At 43.8% G+C, this 22,387-nt stretch overlaps 1 protein-coding gene across 1 annotated transcript in view; it reads right to left on the bottom strand.

Moving 5' to 3' along the window:
- Positions 1-6,446: 6,446 nt before the first annotated feature.
- The window catches only part of PRKCA (protein kinase C alpha), a 161,866-nt gene continuing 145,925 nt past the window's right edge, over positions 6,447-22,387 (bottom strand). The window contains exons 14-17 of the mRNA XM_087750664.1: positions 21,217-21,297; positions 19,669-19,776; positions 17,079-17,219; positions 6,447-13,219 (exon numbers count right to left, since the gene is read on the bottom strand). Coding sequence (XP_087606790.1) covers positions 13,055-13,219; positions 17,079-17,219; positions 19,669-19,776; positions 21,217-21,297 — 495 coding nt within the window. The 3' untranslated portion in view covers positions 6,447-13,054. The remainder of the gene's footprint in view (positions 13,220-17,078; positions 17,220-19,668; positions 19,777-21,216; positions 21,298-22,387) is intronic.

Raw genomic sequence — 22,387 nt, 5'->3', positions numbered from 1 at the left:
TTTCCCTTCCAGCAGAAGTCACCTTGAAGGCATTCAGGACATTATGCAATCAAAGGCCTGGTCCTGTCAGCCTGGGCCACAAGCCTCAGGTTTGCCTCAGGTTTGCCTCCCCTCCCACTCCTTCTAATTTGCTCTGCGCTGAATTCCTCAGACAGCAAATCTGCCCAGCAAACAGGCTGGGACCAGCCGCCCCACGGGCAGCCGCCCCTCGGGCCCACGCGTGGCTCTGGTCCAGCATCGGACAGCAGCTAGCGACCAGCTTCAATTGCACACCAGGCTGTAAGAAGTGTTTTGGGTACAGGAAGGGAAAGGCTGCACCAGGCAGAAACTGGGGTGTTTGCCCAAGGAAAGGGCGAGGGAGCAGGTAGATGCAACAAACTGGCAAGGCGATGCTGAAGCTGCTGTGACTCGCGTGGGAGGTGACGGATGCTCCATGCCAGCTGCCTCGGCGCTTGCTATTTTTATGTCATTTCGTGGGCAGCGCGGCCGGGGGGGTCTTGGGGAGATGCCGGAGCATGGCAGAGGTGTGCAGCAGCCCCGGCACAGCGCCGGGCGAACCCACTGCTGCCCCTGTGCAGCTTCCAAAGGTTGGGAATCGCTTGCTAGAGGACTTTTGAGATTTTCTCTTTCCATGAGAGGGTGTTTGTGGGACAGATTTGGCACTGGATAGCAAAACTGGCATCAGCAGCCTGGCTTTGGGATCCACAGCTGCGGTACCCACGGCTCCTGTGCCAGCGGGATGCGACCTAGGGATGGGCTGCTCCGGCCAGGTCCTGTTACGTGGCAGGAGTCAGCACACGCTTGTACAACATCTGCTCCTTATCCCAGCAGCAACGTTATTATTTTTTTAGGTTTCAAACACTGAAAGTAGGAAAAGAGGGAAAACTCATGGCACCAAAGAAGGCCAGCTGCTCTCCCCTCTCTGGGAAGGGTTTTCACATCCCGCTTGCACCATGACTAAATTAGAGGAATTAACTCCTGTGGGCTGTTGGAGCTGAAGCTCCGTTTGCTGTTTCTCCTGCACATCTCTCTGCCTGGAGCCGCTGCTCGGGAGGAAGCGCAAGGAGAGGTGCAACATTATTTTTATCTCCGCACCCACATGCTGTGCGAAAGCTTAAAAAAAGTGTAGAGCCTCTTGCAGCCAGCCTCCCGGGGAGGCTCTGACTCACGGAATAACAAAGGTGCACGTGTGAATGGAAGTTATATACTTTATTTAAGCTAAAACACGGTGTGTAATCATGTTGGTCTAAACTGAGCTAATAAAAGCCGAGGATGTGCCAATTCCGGAGTTTTGCTCTGGCAGCTCAGCCAGTCGCATCCTTTAGCCCCCGCGGTGGCCGGGGCCGGCACCGCTGCCCCAGCCTGCATGGCTCCTGTGTCCCCCACCAGGAGGGAAGGAGCTTTGAAGGGGCATGAAGTGCCCACGTCCCACCACTTCACCGTGTGAGTGGGCAGTGCCCTTCAATGAAAAAAGCTAGAAGAGATGCCGGCGGTAAGTTTGCTCTCACTATCAGCATTTTCTGTTAACCCTCCGTGGAAGGAGCGGAGCTACCAGCAATGCATCCCCTTTCCCATCTGGTCTCCGGGGCTGGGACCCATCCAGGTTCCCCGGCATGGCACCGTCGGAGCCATCCAGGCTGGCTGGAAAACAGGCTGCTTGCAGGATGAGGGATGGCTCTGGCCACAGCAATCAGATTTAAAAGGTCATGTTTTGGAAAGCAGTTTAGATGACATTAATTATTAAAGCCTCATAACGCTTGTATTAAGGGTAATAGTTTTCCATGTGATTTATATAGCACTGAAATTCATTACCAATCTTTTAATGGCGTGAGGGTCCATCAGGCACAAGAATGCTAAATGACTTAACCCAAAAGGACCAGGAACTGCTCCAAGGAGTTTTGGGATGCTCTCATCACTGGCCTGTGCTCTTTCCCTCCTTCTGCCCTTGCACTCATTGCTGGCTGTTTTTATAACGACTTCTGATGGATTTTTTCTAAAATCACACCTAATCAGTGTCTCAGACTGTCCTGGTTTCAGCTGGGCTAGAGTTGATTTTTCTTCCTAGTAGCTGATATAGCGCTGTGTTTTGGATTTAGGATGAGAATAATGTTGATAACACGCTGATGTTTTAGTTGTTGCTCAGTAGTGCTTACACTAGGCAAGGACTTTTCAGCTTCCCAAGCTCTGCCTGGTGCACAAGAGGCTGGGAGGGGGCAGAGCCAGGACAGCTGACCCTGCCTGGCCCAAGGGCTACTCCGTACCGTATGGCGTCATGCTCAGCACATGAACTGGGGGAGTTGGCTGGGAGGGAGGGAGGGACCGCTGCTCGGGGACGGGCTGGGCATTGGTCGGCGGGTGGGGAGCAGTTGCGTTGTGTATCACTTGCTTTGTGTATTATTATTGTATTATATTATTATTACTACTACTACTATTCTATTTCATTTTACTTCAATTATTAAACTGTTCTTATCTCAACCCACGAGTTTTCTGACTTTCACCCTTCCAATTCTCTCCCCCATCCCACCGGGGTGGGGGGAGTGAGTGAGTGGCTGGGTGGTGCTTAGTTGGCTGCTGGGGTTAAACCACTACACAGACATAGTTACCCTTGCAGAAGAAGCAAATGAATCCTGTTAGAAGAAGAGTGTTTCTGGAGGTGTCACTGAAAATGCTGAAGCTTTAATGAAGTTCCATATGGATTGTTGCGGACTGTTTTATATGGATTTGGAAGTCTCCCTGTTACAGGCACTGAGTTTTATTAAGTGCTCTGAATAGAGGAGCGAGATGAGGGGGGATGGATCAGGTCCCCAAGGCTGAAAGAAAAATAACACAGACGTGGAGCAAACACTGGTTTGTAACCTGAGGAACAACTGGTTTGTGCCCAGGCTGCTCAGGTACCTGCGCTTCCTGGAGCCGCACGTGAGGGGCAAGTAGGGAATAAGCACAGATTTACTGCAAGGCCAGTGCCCCAAAACCAGACTCTACTGGGCAAACCCAGCAGCTGAAATGCTGCTACGACCAAGTGAGCGTCCCGAGCATCCCCACTCACCCGGCTCTGGGGCAGCTTTGTAACACACACGGACACCTGGAGCTTGTACACGCGGGATGGCAGGGCTGGGAAAAAGCTAACACGACCGAGGACAAAGCCATCGGTCTCGCAGAAACGAGGAGCATTGCAAACCGCTCTGAGCAGCTCTGGCTCTGCCTCACTGTGGGCAGCGGTGGTGAATTAGTTTTCATTGGACTAACGCAGGAAACATCAGTATGTGTACACAGCCTGCCAAAACCCAGCTCCTTTCGAAAATAGTTCTAATGGGAAATTTGCAGTAACCCAAATACTCACCAGTAATTACAGCACGTGCGTCCCGTGTTCCCGAGAGGCAGAGTCAGGCTCCCCATTGCATCTGCGGCAACATCCAGCCACGCCGATCAAATATTTGACACGACATTAAAAGCTCCTCCACCAGCCTAGCAAATGGCCACGCTGCCATCGCCTCTGTGGGGCAGCTGAATTTCTTTTGCTCTTGGCTGATGGTGAGGGGTCCGACCCTCCGAGGAGAAAGGGAAATTCATTCCCAGCGTGTGAATCACAGGCTCTGCTGTGGCAGAGAAAGAGGGGGGTGATTTTGCCAGCCTTGTCGGGCGAGAATAAGATTTAAAACACTTCTAAGCAAACTTCCATTGCGGGGTTGGGGTTTTTTTCTCACTCAGGTATTGCGCTTTAAATTGGTTTTGGAATTTCCCTCCCCCCCCCCATCAGCTTGTGCAACAACATCTCCCGAGGTGGGATGTCAGGCGCTGACTCAGGGACCAGTAATGAACACTGGAAGAGGCAGCTGGTGTCTGACACCGTCACCCTGGCAGCAAATGCAGCAAGTCCCTTGAGGAAGAGACAGCATTGACTCATTTCCCATGAGATCTGCCTTATTTCACACTCCTCCTTTGGGAAAAGCAGAAAAAAAAGCGAAAAAGAAACCCTTGCAGGTAACTCGGTGGGTCCAGGCTTGCCACCGACTGTTCTCCCAGTCAGATCCCTGTTTCTTTTGGGTTTAGCAGCTCTTTGGGAAGGTAACCAGTGACTGATGCAGTTGGGGAAAACATCCCTTTGAGGACAACCCATGCACATGTGGCAAGAGCTTTCCTGATTTGGGCCCCTCATTGATTTGTCTTTGCTTTACCATGGCTCCCCAGGGTTTGCTTGGGTTTTTTATCAGCCAAGCAGTGAGGGTTGCCTTTGCTGAAGCAGGTGGGATTATAATTACCTTGTGGTAATTAACGCAGTCACCATTTTAGCTACCCTAGCAGCTCTCAGAGGAGATGGTTGTATTTGCAACTCATGTACCAGGTCTGCAAAAATATTCTGAGATTTCTAAGTCAATACCAAATCTCTAAAGAGAAGTCGGGGCTTGGAGAGGGAGGACGTGACTTCAGCTGCGGGTGGTGGCGACGAGTAATTGCTGTGATTTATTGAGTGCTGGGTGCTGGAAGCATTCCCGATGGAGATGCTCTCATGTACGGGATGCAGCCAGCATGGAGAGATTCAGCCTCTCCTGCAGAAGCCTTTAACTCTCAATTTTCCCGAGGCCCACCAGTCTAAACTTGCCTGCTTAGAAAAAGTCAAACAAAAAAGCACAGTTTGTACAAATTCCCTCCCTGCCACCCAGGCATCCGTCTCCACCCCCAGCCAGGGCAGAAAAGGAGCAGGACCACCTGCAGTCAGTTTGCTCCGAAAGCACCAGCTCCTCAGACGCCTGTTACCGATACTCCTGTCAGGCTGGAGTAATTTTCCGCCCATGCACGCCTCCGCCAGACTTGCCTTTCCCCAGGGACAGGTCTGGAGGGTGTTTAGAGACTCTTTTCTAATGAGCTCTGTCTCAGCCAAAAAGCCAACGGCCCCGTGAACGGCTGCCGCACCGCCGGTGGGTTGGCTAAGCCATAGCCGGAGAAGGCAACGCGCGTGTGCCCGCCACCTGGGCGCTTTGCTGGCAAGGGGAGCAGAGATGAGCTATGAAAGGGGATTTTTTTCCCTTAATAGCCTGGTATTGAGATGGCAATCAGTTTGGTTACATTCGGAACCCTCTTTCCAGGAGGTTTAAAGGCTGTGTTGTGCATAGTGGTCGATAATGATCATTTGGGGTATTAGGAGCTTTGACAGGTCCAAACATCCCAAATCGCAGCTTCTCCTTCCCGGGGAGCTGAGCACTCCCCTCGCAGCAGGGCCAGCTCCTGAGTCCACCCTGAAGGTCACGGCTGGGAATGAAATCCCACCCAGTCCCTGTCTAACCAGCCAAGGGAACGGGACCTGCAGGTCTGGCAGTACTGAGCTCTGAGGAGCCCTTTCCTAGAATCACAGAATCATTTAGGTTGGAAAAGACCCTTGAGATCACTGAGTCCAACCTTCCCTTTGCCCTGGCTGCACCGACTCCACACATACACCAGCTCAGGGCAATGTCGTCTCCACTAACTCCCTCTTCTGCTCTGCAGAAAGCTCTCAAGGCCTGAGAAGAGAGGTGTTCATGGGGCTACAGGAGAAGCTGAGCACATTCGATGCAGGCTGAGCAGCATGTAGCAGCCTGGGAACGCTGTCGCTATGAAAAAAAAATGAATTTCAACCATTCCTTTGGGCAAACTCAGCCAGACTTTTCTGCAAATTAAACTAACCCAATTATTACATTAGCATGAGATTCAATACATTTGAGAGCAAGCAGAAAAAGACGTTGTCTGTCAAGTTGTCACAATATTTGTACATTGCTTTCAAATTTTGAAAATGAAACATCAGCCTAAACGAGGCAAGTGCCTGGACTCGGGGTGAGTACAGCTGGTGGGACTGGGAGGTCGCGCCCTCTCCTCCAGGAGTGCTAAAACAAGTATTTCCCAGCAAAGGTGGGCCCCGAGCATCATTAATCACCATGAAACAAACCCTTTTCCCAGGAAGACGTGGCAGAGGGCGGAACGAACCACCTGGGGCTCACGCGCACACGGATGCGAGAAAGTGAAGTTTGAGTTTTCCTGGGGGTCTAACCGCGAAGAGGGAGGGCCCGTCCCTCCGCCAGCAAGTCACACATCAGGCTTTGAATCAGACCCTCCAGCCCGAGAGCTTGCTCTGCTCCTGGGGCCGTTTCTCCCTGCCTGAAGCGGCTCAGAGACGCGGAGCCCAGCGAGCAGGTTAGCCAGGGATCTGCTGCTCAAAGAGCCGCCTGCTCACCTCTCCGCATGCAGAAATCCTCTTACAGACCTATCTTTTTCCCACTTGAGCCTCTTTTTCTCTTGATTTATTAACACAAATTAAAAAAGGGCCCAGGTTAAAGTTCTGTGCTTGAACGGAGAATCAAGGTCTGGATCTGGGCGAGCTCTGCGGCTGACCACGCCGTAATCTCTGCAGCCTCCGGGCTTTGGGGAGTCAATTTTGAAATGAAATTTCATAAATGCAGACCAAACTCTCACAAAAGTAATGATCAGTATTTTTATTCATACACACTTGCTTTGAAACTACAATTAATATTTAACAAAAGCATTTCATGCAAACAAAGATTGAAGATATCGAGAATTAAGAAAAAAAAGATGCTATAATTTATACATCAGTCTTGCCCACTATACTTCCAATGATTTTTTTTTTAAATTTTTTTTTTAAATGAATGGCCTCTCCAAATTTTCTGGTAGCTTTTTGCAGATAAATGATAAGAAAATAAATAACGTTCTCCTCTTTATAAATACAAAATTTGGGTCTTAAAATAATATTAAAAATATGAATGAGTTCAAGGTGGGATTACTCCTTGTTTAAAAAAAGATAACATTAAAATAACATGCAATCATTTTAAAAGTTTCAGGTGTGCTCTGTATTGTCATGCAAAATCATACATGTGTTGGGAAACGCACATTTTTAAAAGAGGCAACGAGCTTCATTTTGTTGAAATTATTTTTCTTACATTCATTTTAATAGCACGAGAGAATAAACGAAAGGCTTTCTGGGGAACGGGCCACAGATTAGACTTGTATTATCACTGCAAGAACAGATTTTGCTGCCCCAAGTCAGCAAGGCATCCGAGAGTGCGAGCTCTACCGGCTTCTACGGGACGCGAAGCCGCGCTGCCCAGAGGCGAGCCCGCATCTCCACGCTCTGCTGAACAGCCCCGGGCGCAAGCACATACCCGGTGGTTTTGCTGAATTGGGGCTTATAGGCTCAGTGCTGCCAGATGCTGGATACCGCAGCCTCGGCTCCAGTAGAGCGCTGCGCACACAGCGAGCTCTGAGCTGAGCTGGATGCCTTGGAAGGCCAAGACAGGAGCACACGGACCCCTGGAAGGACGGAGCCAGCGGCAGTATTGCCTCTCAGGGTTCAAACAGAAGGAAAACAAATACAATTCAAATAGTTCTTAGGAGAAGGTTTATAAAGATCAGAAACATAATTTTGCTTTCTATTAAAATGTTCCTGTCACCATGTTACGATTATAAAACCAATGTAACATCAGCTGTACACTTTCCGATGTATCCCGTAGCGAGAAATGAGCTTCAAAGGAAGCAGGCTGGGGCCAGTTATCGGTGCTCTTGCTACTCTTCCTGCACGTCACTGTTTAAAATTATTAATAGACTGCTGATGTTTTTTATTTTGGTCAACCGACATCAATGGAAGAAAAATCATAGCTTCTAGGGCAGTTTTTTAAAAATTTGAACTATGGTGTCACACACAAGGAAAAGAAAAGCATGGATACACAACAGAGGAATACATTAAAATATCAACGGAATAAACCTGTCATGGATGGACCAGCTGCATAAAGAATATCGTTTCTCCTTCAATAGGAGTCAGTATAAACATTACTAGAAAACAGCTGTGCTGATTTTATTTACCCATAGGGAATCCCACCCTACAATAATCAGTTCTGCTAAGACTTCCATTTACATGGAATTTTAAATTGCACATAGAAATCTCAGTAATTGGAAAAGAGGTAAGTGCAGCTGACCTACACAATCAGCAAGCATCACTCCCCACCGCACCCCGACTCCAGTTAACAAAAGCTGGACTCCAGATTCTGTAAGAAACATATCAGATCTGATTTTATTTTTCTTTAAATGGTTTCAGCAGAGTTACTAAAGTTCTATAAAAAAGTAGAAATAGCATGGTATATCCAGCAATACCATGTGAATCGAATAAGCTGATTTAATATTAAAAATTATAATAATAATTACACAACTCTTCAGGTTAAAACTGTATTAGAAACATTAACTAAGAAGTCCTCGCACCTCCCTGTGAGCTAAGTATTATTAACCCCATTTTACAGATGAGGTAACTGAGGCAGAGAGGTTAATAACTTGCCCTCTCTCTCTCAAGGTTTTCCTAGTACAGGAGGGCTGCAGTGCACGATGATTATTCATTATAAGGCTATTTAATTATCAATCGTTATCAGCACAGTTACTGGTTGGTATGAAATCATACATGTTTATGGAGTCAATTCTTATTTAATTCTTCAACTGAACTATTTCAGATCTAAGAGCGTGGAGCTGAGGAAAAAAAGTGCTTTAACTTGTCTACTTTTTTACTACTTCGCAGCTCGGTGCCTACCTACCGGACAGCACGCAGAGGTAATACATTGCCTAGAGCCGACACTCGTGTTCGCGAAGAGACAAAACCTCTGTACGATAACTTACATTAAATGTTTCCAGAAGTTTCGTGGCAGGTCAGAAAGCCCACTGTAAACTCAATACTGTAAATATCCTTTCTACTCATATCAAAGCTTTATTATTGGATTATTATTATTTCCAATGATGTGTTTCGCTTAACAAGGAGGATCTTCCCCCTCTGCTAACTGCATGCGTCTCCTACGGCATTCATCTGGGATTGCATCCGGATGCACTGAATGAGAAAAGAGATTGCACGTGGTACCACTCAGTGCCGGCCCTTAGACACGTCATCTTTCCGGCTAGAAGACAAGTTCCTCTCTCACTTGACCTTATCAATTTTACAAGAGCCCAGCATTATTCAGTTGAATTCACCCCAAAAGACAGGATGGATTTCAAAGGCCAACAGCATTTAGATATGACGAGTTTCTTTTAAACTAACAGCTGATTTCCAGAAGAACTTTCTTCAGTTTGTGAAAGGAAATTCAATTGTATTTCTGGAAAGAATGAAGGATCAGAAAGCTAAATTGCATTTCTCCTCCAAATTGGATTGAGGGGGAGTATTTTATTATGGGAATGTGCTCTGTCCTTCTCACGTATGTGCAGTCCTTGCTAAGAGCACTGGCACTGGCCGGCGGGCGAAGTGGCTGGCCTGGAAAACCGCCACCCCGCTTAGGTGACTCGAAGGTGGATAAAACCACCCAGATGCCTGAATAATGAAGAAATTTGCCTAGGAGACAGTTAAGTCCCATTTAATCCCTGAAAACAACTTGGGAGTTTTACGTGGCAGACCTGTGCCTCCCCCGGCAGGAACGGGGCTGCTCCGGAGCCCCTCGGGACTCAAGCGCACGTGGGATGGAAACACAGCTCCCAAAACTTCCACCCCAGCTTCAGTGCATTGTAATTTTCAATTTGCCTTTTAGAAATCTTTGTGATAATGTGGGTGTTTGTACTATGGTTGCTATTGAACACAAGTGAAAGAAAAGCAGTTCTAATGCCTCTCCCTCTGTTGATACATGTTCTCTAGAAAACCAAATCTTGTGAAAAATAGTATATAAATAACATCTGTATTTAAAAAGATACGAAAATGCTTGCTGGATACTTAAGGTTGTAGTTGCCATTATAAATTTCTGGATGATAAGCAAGCCACCTGGAGTTCTCATTAAAGGGCTGGTCCAAGCGCAAGCGTTCACGTGGGAGTGCGTTAGAGCAGCGAGGAGTAACACAAATATTCAATCCCTGCTTTATACAACCGCCTTGTTCCTGCAGGATCCATGAGTTCACAGTACCTGTTCGTAAGCGTTACAGACACCTACAGAAGACGACATGAGATGTGGCAAGCCCAGGAACTTGAGGTAATGACACTTAAGAGGAATTTCTGCTTCTACATCATAAAAACTGGGGAGCAAATGCAAGTGCCTAAGAAACTGGTTATGAGAAGTAGGCAGAAAATGAGCAGCTCTGTCCAGATGTTGGGCCAGCTCTTTAATGCCGTGTTCTGGTGTGAACAGCACTGACCATCACGGCTGTGCCAGCAGCAACAGCCCGCAGTGGCACTTCCCTGCACAACTCGTATTTCATCAGGAAAACCAGAACCGTTTGGGAGCGCCTACCTGTGGGATCTCCCGCCTGTTTCTGGCTCGGTTTAGTTCTGCCCCTGTACCGCTTTTCTTACTGCAAACACCTGTGCGCTGGTATTTCTCCCTGCATTTTCCTTTTGCAAAAGTCTCTTTTTTACTTCACATTCTTAAAATGCATGTAATGCTGCCTCTCAGCAGACTGACTTACTTGAGAGCCCCTTATTTATTCAAAATCCGAGCCTCAGTAATCTGTTGTACCTATTATCTTCTACAGCGTGATACCCAGATTTTCCTAAACTATGGCAGGCTAGTAATATTCAGAAAAACATAAATGGTCATGAATGCTGCACTAGTCCACATGCTTGATGGTGAATGCTATAATTTTAAAAGTATATAATACACAAACAAGAAAACAAACTCCCAGACTTGGCTGATAACATATTTGACACAGAATGGTTTAGAAATATTACTCCTAAAACGTTTTAAAAATTTTTAGTTCTGTTTATTTAGGCAACAACCTGACTTCTTGTTAGCTGGTCAACGCCCCTTGTTGGCGGTGTTTCCCCATGCCTCAGCCCGGTTCGGTTCGCTCATTCAAGCCTGCTCACTCTTACCCGGGGGGATGCACCTTGCTTAGAGCTGGGGCTGCAAAAGGGCTATGACTGGGCAAAAGTCAAACCGCTGGAGTGGTGCAAATTGCACGTCCTAGGCACCAAAAGTATGGCTTCTGAGGGCACCACGGGTGCAGAAGCACGACACAGTTGCCGTTTGGATCCAACCGTGTTTCACTCAAAAACCGTCCCACTCCACCACGGGTCATGCCCGTAAGTCAAACCCATCCGCTTGGCTACCAATGGGCGGGACTGGATCTTTCCGACAGAATCTTTGGCACAGGTTCCATGTTTTATTGTCATAAAAGATGATTAGAAAGTAGCTTCCCCCCACCCCCCCGTTACATATTCTAGTATAAATTTAAGTCCTTTATGGCAAATATCTTACTTCTTGAATATGTTTACATGCTGGAAAAATTGTAATCAGTCTGCATGCAGCAACAGAGACACCATGCTTCTGGCATCGGCATGCACATCTGACAGACAAAAAGTGCCTATGGCTGCTAACGTTAACAAGGCAGAAGGGAAAAAAAAAGGAAAATGCACTGCCTACTATTTTACATGCTGTAACGAAACCAAAATATGCACAAAAAATATTTACTGATATTTGAATTAATATCTTCTGGTAAGTCGTAAGAGGAAATATCAAAATTTTTATCTAAGTGATAGGAGAGGAGAAGATTGCATTAATTACAGTGTTCATCATTGCAAATAAGGTCTATTTCCTTCTCTGTAAGTAATAAGCAGACATGAAATGAAAGCCTAATTGAACCTCGTATAAAACCTGCAGGTAGCAATTATTGTTTAAAAGTAGATCTACTTTTAAAAAAAGAGATTATACCCTAAGCCATTAACAATATCCAAAACCTAAAGTAAAAACCAAAACAATACCAATAAAACATTTAGCTAAATCTAAATGATGTCATTCAGAACAAGAACTTTCACAAATAAAGCACAATTTGTTTTATAAAATTTTTATAATACTCTTTATGCTTGATACGATTAGGTCAATAATATAGATCTGCTTATTATTAACCCTTATTATTAAGAGTTATTACTAAACATGCAAAATTCATTGCATGAAGCATATGTAAAACGTATTAAATTCCATTCTATCAATAAAACAAGTTTCAGGTGCTTCTTCTTTCAGGCTTGATTATTCTACAACCCCAAGTTTTCTGAATTAAAACTGATTATTTTAAGACTAAATCTCGCTTGATTTTCATGAGTTATTGTGGAGAAATCAGGAAGTCACTTGGGGTTGCATTTTTTGTTAATTTAGTATACATAATGCTTTCTTTGATTTACTGCCCTATGCTGCAGACTACAAACAAACACATGTAAGTAAGATTTAAGGGATTACAGTTTTGTTTTACATTCCAGGTTAACAAATTTCATAGTAAAATATTGGTATTAGAACTAGTTAACAGTAAACTTGAGGAGTGGTGTAAATTAAATTAACTGAACAAACAATGGCACCCTGGATCACAGAATAATCTCATGGAGATTAAAATTCACAAAAATATTATTAAAATTATTACTATTATTATTAAAGACAAAATTTTACCCTTGAGTTTATCACATGCTACTTAGCAAAGATCCTAGAGATCTGGCCACCGCTGAAGTGTGTTTAAGCTTGGTGCTGCTTACAGGATTGGTTCACGAAGCCTCAGGGTCTAATTTAATTTTATCGCCCCTCCCACCCACTCCCAACTTCTTTCTGTTATATTTTCAAAACAACTACTTTCAACATTTTTTTTGCAATGCCTCTCCTCCCCGGTGCCACTGCCGTTTCAGTCTCTTGTGCTGCTGATCTCCCCGAAGCCACCAGAAGAGCGGTCCCTCGGGGCCGGCTGCTCCTATCTCCCAGCATCCGCACCGAAGGGCTAAATATTTGAGGTTGGGATTTTTTTCAGACCATGTGTTAGACTATTTCTAGCACATCAGAGTGGAAAAGGGAGCAAAAGGACAGTGGGAAGTTACAAAAATATATAACATACCAAAAAATGGGTAAGTTTAGATGAGTCAGTGGTGACTTCTAGAAGAATAAGTGGGCACCGTAAACTAATTTATCTCCCGTTAAGACAACATTGCTGTTGCAAAGCCAAAATCCTGAATAAGTGGCCTTTCCCCCACCTTACACTTTCTAACCCTACAATTTCCAGGCCCAAATGGAATCAACAAGGCGAAAGCCTAAAAATTGTAGGGTTAAGGACCGTTCCCCACTGCGGGATTTGTTCCTGTTCTGCTGTTTCATGCTACATTTTGTAAAAGGGGGTGTATGAACTGGGGGTTGACATAAGAGAACCCTTCAAAATCTGTTTGGTCTATGTTAGCAATGACCAGCTGATCCGGAGGTGTTAACACTGGCTGTCCTCGTGTAAAGAATTTATCGAAGTTTTCGGCACCTTTGCCACACTGCAAGAAAAAAACAAACAGAAAAAAGGCTGAAAAAATCAGCAATACATTGGCAGTTCCAGCTTTTTGCAGATTTTTCAGGATACATGCAAGACTTTCCCTCATTTCTTATGAGCAGTTAAGAGAAAATTTTCTTTTCAGATATTTTAACAAAAAATCCCAGGGAAACAAAGACATTTTAATAGATGAATTCCGATGAAAAACAGAGTCAGAAAAGTTCCCATCTATCAGCATGAGGTGACAGGTTAGAGATGCTTAAATATTCATAATTACTGGGATAAAAAAGGAAAAAGAAAATATTTTTATGGACATGTATTGACAAGAGATACTTTATCTGTCAAGTCATCTCATTCTTCTTAAAACCTTTATGATGCAAAATTAAGTTTTCGTGTTAGTCTCCGTTTCCTTCACGATCCGCAGAAAGCTTAACGCGATTCATTTATATGCTTTGATTCTTCATTGTACAGCCTATAAACTCTTGTAAACTCATCAACGACAGCAGAGGTTCAGTCCTGGGGACTGCAGGAGGGAGCTGGGGCAGGGAGCGCATCCTGGAACAGGTCCCCATTACAAAACGTGCTATCACAGGCTTCCTCCTTTTTTTGTCGAAGCAAAGAGACACATCGTCTCGCGAAGCCCAGCCGAGAAGGGGGGTTATATATAGCTACATGCTGAACACAACTCATTAAGAACAGAAAACAACAGAAATCAGGTTTGCGAAGGATAGTTTTGAGTAATGCAAAAAACACTTGAAAGGCAGGGAAGTATGATTAGAGGCAAGTTAAAAAGGACGAAGGTGGGACCAGAACAAAATTAGCTTGGGTGCAAGAAAAAATGCATTTTTGAGGAAAACTAGGCATTGAATATTGTGGAGAGATCTAAAGGAAACTGGTAAATCTGCTTATCTCAAAAATATCTACTGTAATAGGTCTTTGAACGAAGCGTGGGTGTACAATAAAGGTGCCGAACGTTTCTTCCCGTTGTCCCTGACCCTTTCCTCTCTATCCATCCCTACAATATATCTACACGTGGATTTAGAAGTTAATATTACACTATTACCTTCAGACTTAGAGGATAACTTGGAAAGGGTAGAATATGGCTCGTACAACAGACCAATATTAAACATTGATTTTTCTGAACTAATGCGACATAATAAAGCTGCGCATTTATAAGAGAAATCAACTGCAGAGGGGCCCACTCGGGGAATCTGAGGGTGAGGTGTTTGGCTCTCTTGAAAACAGCTTTCCAATCTTCTTGCAAAGCACCTGGCGTGTCCTGGACTGGGACACGCCGTCCCATCTGAGCTGCAAAGAACTCTTGCTGCCTCAGGCACAAGTTGGTTTATATTTCAGATGAAAAACGCATGCTCAGGTATTGGGCTGCAGCGCTCACAGAAGGACACTTGTTCAGTCTTGGAAGAACACAAGCAGAGGAACACTTCAACGGGTTAAAGGCTAAGGGTAGTCTGCTTTTTTCACCCGGGGTTCTGCACTCACCGAATACCCTGGTGCCCACTGAAGCCAATGCATTTTGGTACAGAATCTCTGGAGAACAAGAATAGACAGAGCTGAACTTTGACACGGGGAAAACGCTGCATCATTGGAATGAAAGTTGATGTATCCCCAAATTAACAGCCAAATTTATTTAGAGGCAGTAGTCAGAGCAGCAACAAAAGGGCTTTTTATACAGGGAAGACTTTTTGCTAAAAAGATGTTCTACAGTTATGCATCATTCTTCCACAAAATTATGCTCTGTCTGTTTTCTTTTCTTCTTTTTTTTTTTTTTTCCCCAGGAGGTGGAAGGTATTAAAAAAAGCTGTATATTGAAAGCAAAGCCCCTGACTCCATTAAGCCTGTCACTACTATTGGAGGCTAAGAAATAACTCACGTGAAATTTGGGTATTTTTTGGGTGCGAATGTAATCATTTATCAATAAACTTGCATCTTCAATTACCTATTTGTCTTCACATTAAAGAGTAGCATTGCTATCATAAGTGTTAATGCAGTATTAAAGCAGAACTGAAAATATGGGACTCCTGGAACTCCTAAACTTACAAACAGAAGTAAAATGTCCTTCTTGCCAAATAATCAGTCCATGCCTATAGTCTGTGAAATGTCAGTCTGGAAAGGAACGCATTATTTAAACCAACCAACTCTGACCCCAAATTTGCAGCTCTGTGTTGGAGTGAGAGCCATGCCTGTGTGCAAAAGCAGCAGGATCATTCCTGCAGCAACGCAGCTCCTAGAGAAGATGCACCTAGAAAGGCTTTCTGAAAAAAACCACCCCAAACAAAGCCTATAAATACTCCATATCTTCAAACAGATTAAGGGTCGTGTGTTTTTTTCTTTCTAGAATCCATATAAATAGAATCAGCAATCACAATAAATGAGTTATACAGAGGGTATGTAACTATCAGACTTGGATTTTAAATTATTTTGGTCTGGGAAAGCTAGGCTCCATGAATGTGCCTTGGTGTATTTTAATAGTAGCCTGTATAAACAAAACAGGTCACGATAACCACAGAGATGGAGCACAGCTGCTCTAAACAGGAGCCAGGATCTGCCACGAAACGCGCTATGATGGAACCAGACCATACTTCAAGCTGTTAGTACCTTCATGCTGCCATTACTTTTAACTGCAAGGAGAATCTAAGCACTCAGTTCCTGAGCTAATAAAACTTACAGATGCGAAAGTAGATTTGCTTTACGATCAGCTTTAAATTTGACTCAAGAAGCTTGTAATGAAAATCTTCCATAAAAAATGCTTTAAAGAGGTGCAGCTCCCCTTTGGACAGATAGCCCTGGGGACCGGCCGGGCAGGGCTGGCAGCACCACGCATGCTCTTTACTTATACCCTTCCCTGTGTACAAAATCCACACCATATGAAAAGGGTATTTCCACTAGCACAAAACACTCTTCTCAGCATGCTCCTGGTGATGTGCAAAAGTCATTTGTACGCAAAAAAGAGGAATGTATTCTGCCACCGGGTAGCGGCCTCCCTCTGTTCATTAGTTTGTGATACCACACTAGTGTGTCTGTATTGGTAAATAAATCAGCGTACAGACCAATGATCCTATACCTGCAGTGCTACATCCAGCTACGCATCTCAGTTGAAACACAAAAAGTGTTAGAGAAGAAAGATTCAATGTTAGGACATAACAATTTACAGCTGTTCCTGAAAGCTTGTATTCTTGTGTGCAAATACCTTTCTTTGCCTGTCAATAAAGCACAGTACGTGCTGAAAGAAATTCTGTATCAACAAATACAGCTCTTCAAATTCTATTATGCAAACAGTTCTCATGGTAAGGATATCTTTCACTTGTTTGGATTTCTAAAATATTCCTGCAGCTACATGTGTGCAAACCAGTAACAAACATGAAAAATAAATCAGGGATTATTCTTGCAGACTCAGCAGACGTCATTCTAGGATGGGGAATACAAATCCCCTGTGCTGGGTAGCCCGCTGTGGAGGAAATTCACCCCAGTAATTCAGATACCTTGAATCACTGACTTTAGATGTTGTTCAGAGGAGACAGTCGGGAACCGCATTTATTACAAGTCTCAAGTGGCTGATGTGAATATGCCCATTTTCCCTGTTTTCAACTTCTCACGCAGTGCGTGACTGTCCAGTCAGGACTCAAACCACTGAGAGACTTTTTCACAAGGAACAAAGTACACGGGGTTATGCTACGGGGTGCCAAAACATTAGCAGATTTACAGACTGGTCTGCCGTAATCAAATTGCCTTATTTTAGAAGTGTCCCAGATTTGCAGCACCATCAAGCCAGCATTAACCTCACCCCCCAGGAAAGCACGACTGCAGACACATTTAGCCAGGGAAGGACTTGGCACCTCACTCACCACTTTAGGTTTGAAAGGTGGCTGAATCTCTTTGTTCTCCAGTTTTTCCCAGTCAATTCTCCTGAAGAAAGCATGTTCCCTGATGTCTCTTTCACCTTCAAGGCCACAGCCAAGGCGTTTTGCAGGATGTTTAGTCATTAGCTATTAGGAAGAGAACATCAAATGATTAAATTTAATGCTGGAATGAAAGTGAGACAGACTTGCCCCAGATTGTCATGCTCTTGCTCCTCTCCTGGAGACGCAAGTTGCTAATAAAATTGTTTTGAAAAGCTAAAATTCATTTTTTGAGGACTAGATTTTTCTCGTGTGATCACTGGAGATAGCATCTCAGCAGCAAAATCAAGGGTTGCACTTAAGAACTGTTTCCCATTCGGTAGAGGTTGCTGCTGGAGGTGTGGGTGGGCAGGCGGTGCCCGGGGCAGGCCGCCATTCTATTAATTCACCACTCACTCCTGAATTTCACCTTTGGTCTTTCAGTTTAGTCTTATAAATCTCCAGAACAGCTTCTGCCCTACCTCAACAACCAATTAAACTTAATAAATTCCAATATACTAAAGCTGTATGAAGCACCCCCCCGCCCTTTCATTTTTCTGGCCTTGTTCAAGACATCTCATTACAGAGCCTACAATTTCTTGGCACCCAGCTGACAATATCTAATCTGCATTTCCTCCCTTGCATCCTTAATGACATCTTGCTCAATACTATACCCAGCTGCATAGATTAAGCAGACTTGGGAAAAAAAGCCCAAACCCACCAGCTTTGCATGCTTGGAAACAGTAATACGCTCCCTAATTAACAAGCTCCTCAAAATCTTTTCAATTGATATGTACGTTAGGAATTGAGCAATGTAGCCTTCAACTCTCAGTTCCAGTATTGTGGGGACTTTTTAAAGCTCTTTTACAAATGACATATTATTAATATACTGCTGGGAGCGGTACCCCAACACATCTTTTTAAAACCTCAGCTGTACTGCTTTAGTCTCCCTCCAAATGTTGAGTTGATCAGATTCCAACTTTGAACCTAAAATAAAAGCGACTCTAAGCAGACTTTGGGAAGCCGGCTGTGCACTGGGCTAGGAATCATGCCCTTCTTCAAGCTTAACAGCACCTCTCCCATTTTTGTTACCTTTTCTAAACCCCTTGCTTTAACAGTAGGTAATATAAGAAAATGTGAATAATGACTCTAGCAGTTTTAATTCTGTTCCAAAGTTACTGCATTTACCGAACCCAACAAACTCTGAATCAGTGGAACAGATGTCAAGCAGACAATTCAATTACAAGAGCACAGTGGGCATGTTCATCTTGCCCAGTCCCAGCATCACTGAGCTGCTGCTGACTACAAGGTTCAGAAGCCTTCCAATATTGACTTCTTAGCTCAGGTATAATGCTCACTGAAATCTGGAATTAACTTGTTAGTTTAATACAGACAATGAACGTGTTATTATCACAGAGACTTGACCTTAAACCTAGTGGTGCGATGCAATTTTAGCTTTCTGACCTCCCTTTGCATAAGCACCTAGCAGAACAGCAGCAAGCAGGAGAGCTGAAAACACAGTAATTAGATCAAGTTCAAAGTGTGTTGTCTGAATATATGATTTTCATGACAAGGCATCAATCTGCATGTACTTTGCAAAAACATATCACATTTCGGTTTTGTTTTCCAGCACGTCTACACTGGGATAGACTCCAAAATTAGAGTGGTCTTTCCTTTGACCTTGTTGTTCTAAACAGATTTTCTTTTTCTTGATGATTTTTCCTTAAGGGATTAATATCCAGCTCATGTACAATACTTCATAAATGGTTGCAAAGGAAAGGAAGAAAGTAAATACCAAATTAACTGACACTAAGTGCAGTGATATTTTATCAGTAAGTAAGACATCAAATTAATGCTTTATAGATGGTGGTTTGGAAAAGCCGCAGATTGACAGTACTCTAGGGAATCACATGGAGTCAAGGGAAAGTCAAATTAATTCTTTTTTCCTGAGCTAATCCCCTGAAGTCAAATCTATTCTTCTCCTCAAAAAAAAAAAAAGAAATTAACTTAGAAGCTAAGATAAATTTTAGGTCACACAGGTTACAAGTGGGTCAGGATTTCCCCAGTTTCCTTGCATATACGCTAAAGATTTTCATGTAAGCTCATCTTTACCTACATTTAAAAATGGTTCTTATGAAGTCTTTTGCTCTGCTGCTGTCATTAGGCACACTGGGCTGAGGACTCGCTGGAGTATCTGGTACCCATCCAAGCTGAGATATCTCCTCACCCTGCAAAACTGGGGTTGCGCTGCCGAGGGCTGAGAGGCAAGGTGGGTGGAGACGTTTCACGCCATCGTCCTGTTTATAAATTCTGCTTTGCATTTGGCAGCTACTGCTTCTGACATTTGTTCTTACCATAAAACAAGCAGGCTCAGCGGGAAGAGCTGAATACTTATCAGTGACACCAAGCGATGAGCACTTCATGACAATATAGCTTAGCACAGCCTGACAGAAGTTGCACTTAAAAATACTACAGTGCCATATCAAAGCCAGACAAATTTAGTTATTCACAAGGATTGCCAAAAGGGAACTTAACGATAAAGAAGTATCTCTCTCACCCCCTTGCAGATGGAGACAGCTTCTTTGGACAGTGATTTTGGATAGGAAACATTGTGCTCCATTATGGACTGGAAAAGTTCATCTTCATCTTCTCCATCAAATGGAGGCTGTTGAAAATAAATCACAGGTAAGTTACTTATTGTTTGTTTGTTTATTTTTTTTAGTTCTTCACATTTTATGAAATGGCATGACAATACTATGGCCACAGTGGGTCAGGTCAAAGGTGCGTCCAGCCCAGCAACCTGCCTCCATCACAGATGCCCAAAGAGATCAGTGTACAGCACTGGTCCTTGCCCAGGAATACAAACCAAACTTCCAGCCATCTGCAGCTTGGGATCTTCTGACCCAGAAGTTCAGCGTTCATCAGTCTCAGGTAGAAACTGAGGAGAAAAGTTCATTTCTGCCCCCAGCATGGCAGCCAGGTTAATGAAATGTGTGCAGGATTATCTTTGCGATCATCGTTAATAAGCTTTTAAAGCTACTGTGCACCCAACAGCCAAAATACTTTAAAGGGTGAAGTTTGGAGACTGTAATTTTCAATTTCCTTGTGTTAAGGTATATCCATTCCTCACTTAATTCCTGTTAAACTCCACTTTGTTTTATAAGACATAGCTGTAGACTCTGCTTCTCTGAAGGGGAGACTGTATCACAAGAAAGGGCTGCATTTTATTTTTAAATATTGGTGATGAGGAAAGTGCCTGTGGGTGAGTCCCCAGGATATGGGCACTGTGGAAGGCTCAGCTAATGGTAAATCTCATTTTCTCCAAAGCATTCAGATGCCTAATATTTGCAATTCAGACTGTAAACATTACCAACTGAAACTGCTACACTTTAAAAACTTTTAAAATGTCGACGGGAATTTAGTAGAGAAACTATTAAAGGCATTTGTTAAAAATGTCTGTTTTCAGCTTAGGAAATGCATACCTTTATCTAACACTCATTGAAGGCCAACTGCAGAAATCTTTTCCAACCCAAGACTAACAGAATTCCTTAAAGTTGGTAGTTATCTGCCATTTACTGCAGTACAGTCTTGCTTTTCTACTTCAGTGACTCAGAGAGCAGCATCTCATTAACTGTGCAGAATAAGGGGTCTGTAACAGCATATTTCAAGTGGCGAGACCCATACTTTACCCCAGCACATACAATACAAAAACTGTGTTCTTGTGACTTAACTGCAATGCAGAGCATATACACGCTCTTATTATGTCTCCCTGTGGTTTCAAACTACTAAATGATATTTCTTCCATTTGACATGCATTTTCCTGTTCAAGTGCCTCCCATTCAATTTTGAAGACGGCTATTTATAACATTATTACAGTACAAGGAAGCCATATTCAAAGACAGTGCTTGATTATGTGGGTGCAATATAAAGAGCTTAAAGCCTATGTACACTCTCAGTGGAGTCAGTCAAGAGTACAAGGAGATAATACCAGTATGAAAGGCCCCAGTCTTGTCCCCTAAGGGTCTAACCCATTAGCGAGCCTTGAAACAGAGCAGCTTGGAGAGGCAGGAGGAGGTCACAGCCAGCACGGGAGGGTAACTCTTACCTGGCCAGCTAACATCTCATAGAGCAGCACTCCGTACGCCCACCAATCCACAGACTTCCCATAGGGCTGGTAAGCAATAATCTGTATAATCACAAAAAAAAAAAAAAAACCAAAAAAAAAACCCCTATGTTAACTAACACCCAGTCTTGTGACATATTAGATAAATAGTGACATGCAGAGATGAACGTATTTCCTTGAAAAAGCTCAGAAAGACAATACTGAAATCCTTACTCCAGCTAATCACTGGTTTCAGTGGGAGTTGGACTGTTTTGCAAATATTAGTCTAAACCTGCCCGCGTCTTTAGGTACTCCGATATCTTGGGAAATGCAGCTCTTAGGAGGCCTTGGGACGTGCATTTGAAGGCAAAGAAGGAAGCACAGCAGCACAATGTAGGAGACAAGGCAAAAATATTACCCATCCATTTGTGTCAAAGCTTGAAATCATGACACTCACTGAACTTACAGATTATAAATAATTAAGCATTTCTTGTCTTTTCAATATTTATATTTTTGTTCTGCTGTAAAAGGAATCAAAATTTAAGAACAAAACCCTGAAAAGCTCAGTTACGTTTTCCCAAGTTGCATGATTAATATAGTCTTAGTATGAAGCTAGATACCAGATACACAAAATAGAAAAGGGTTTCTGTTGTTCAGCCTAATGGAAATGTCAAGCATTTTGCATCCTCTTGGTTCACATCTGATTCACACAGAAGCACAAATTGAGTTCTGACACAACGAAAGGCTGCAAGTGCCAAGAGGATGCAGGTCCCCTCGTGCGTCATTTTCTTTAATCGAGGCCTCTTCAGAGATCAGTGTTAATTTATTTAAGAGATGCATTTGGGCATGCTGTAGAGGAGTTTTGAGGTGCAGAGATTCTCTCAGATCTCCTTCTAAATAACTGTGAAGGGATATTGTGAATCGTGAAGGGGTGCAGGACGTCCCAGCCACTGGCCATCCACATCGGGGAAGGCAGTATCAGAGCCTCCACCCCAATGCCACCACTCCACTAGAATAGGCAGAGAACCGAGGCAGTCGTTACTCCACGTGGGCTTGCATTTATTTCCCTGTTTGCATGCGTTTTTACTCTTTGTGAAACAAATTGCTAAGACAAGTACACATCACATATCCTAGATTTTTTTTTAGTTGTCTGAAAGAGAAGTTGAACCGGCAA

The sequence above is a fragment of the Nipponia nippon genome, unplaced genomic scaffold (genome assembly GCF_047370975.1).
Source record: "Nipponia nippon isolate SJK-2023a ecotype South Korea unplaced genomic scaffold, ASM4737097v1 scaffold_14, whole genome shotgun sequence".
NCBI classification, from domain to species: Eukaryota; Metazoa; Chordata; class Aves; order Pelecaniformes; family Threskiornithidae; genus Nipponia; species Nipponia nippon.
The sequence above is the reverse complement of the archived record's forward strand: the minus strand, read 5'-3'. Positions and strand labels throughout refer to the sequence as shown.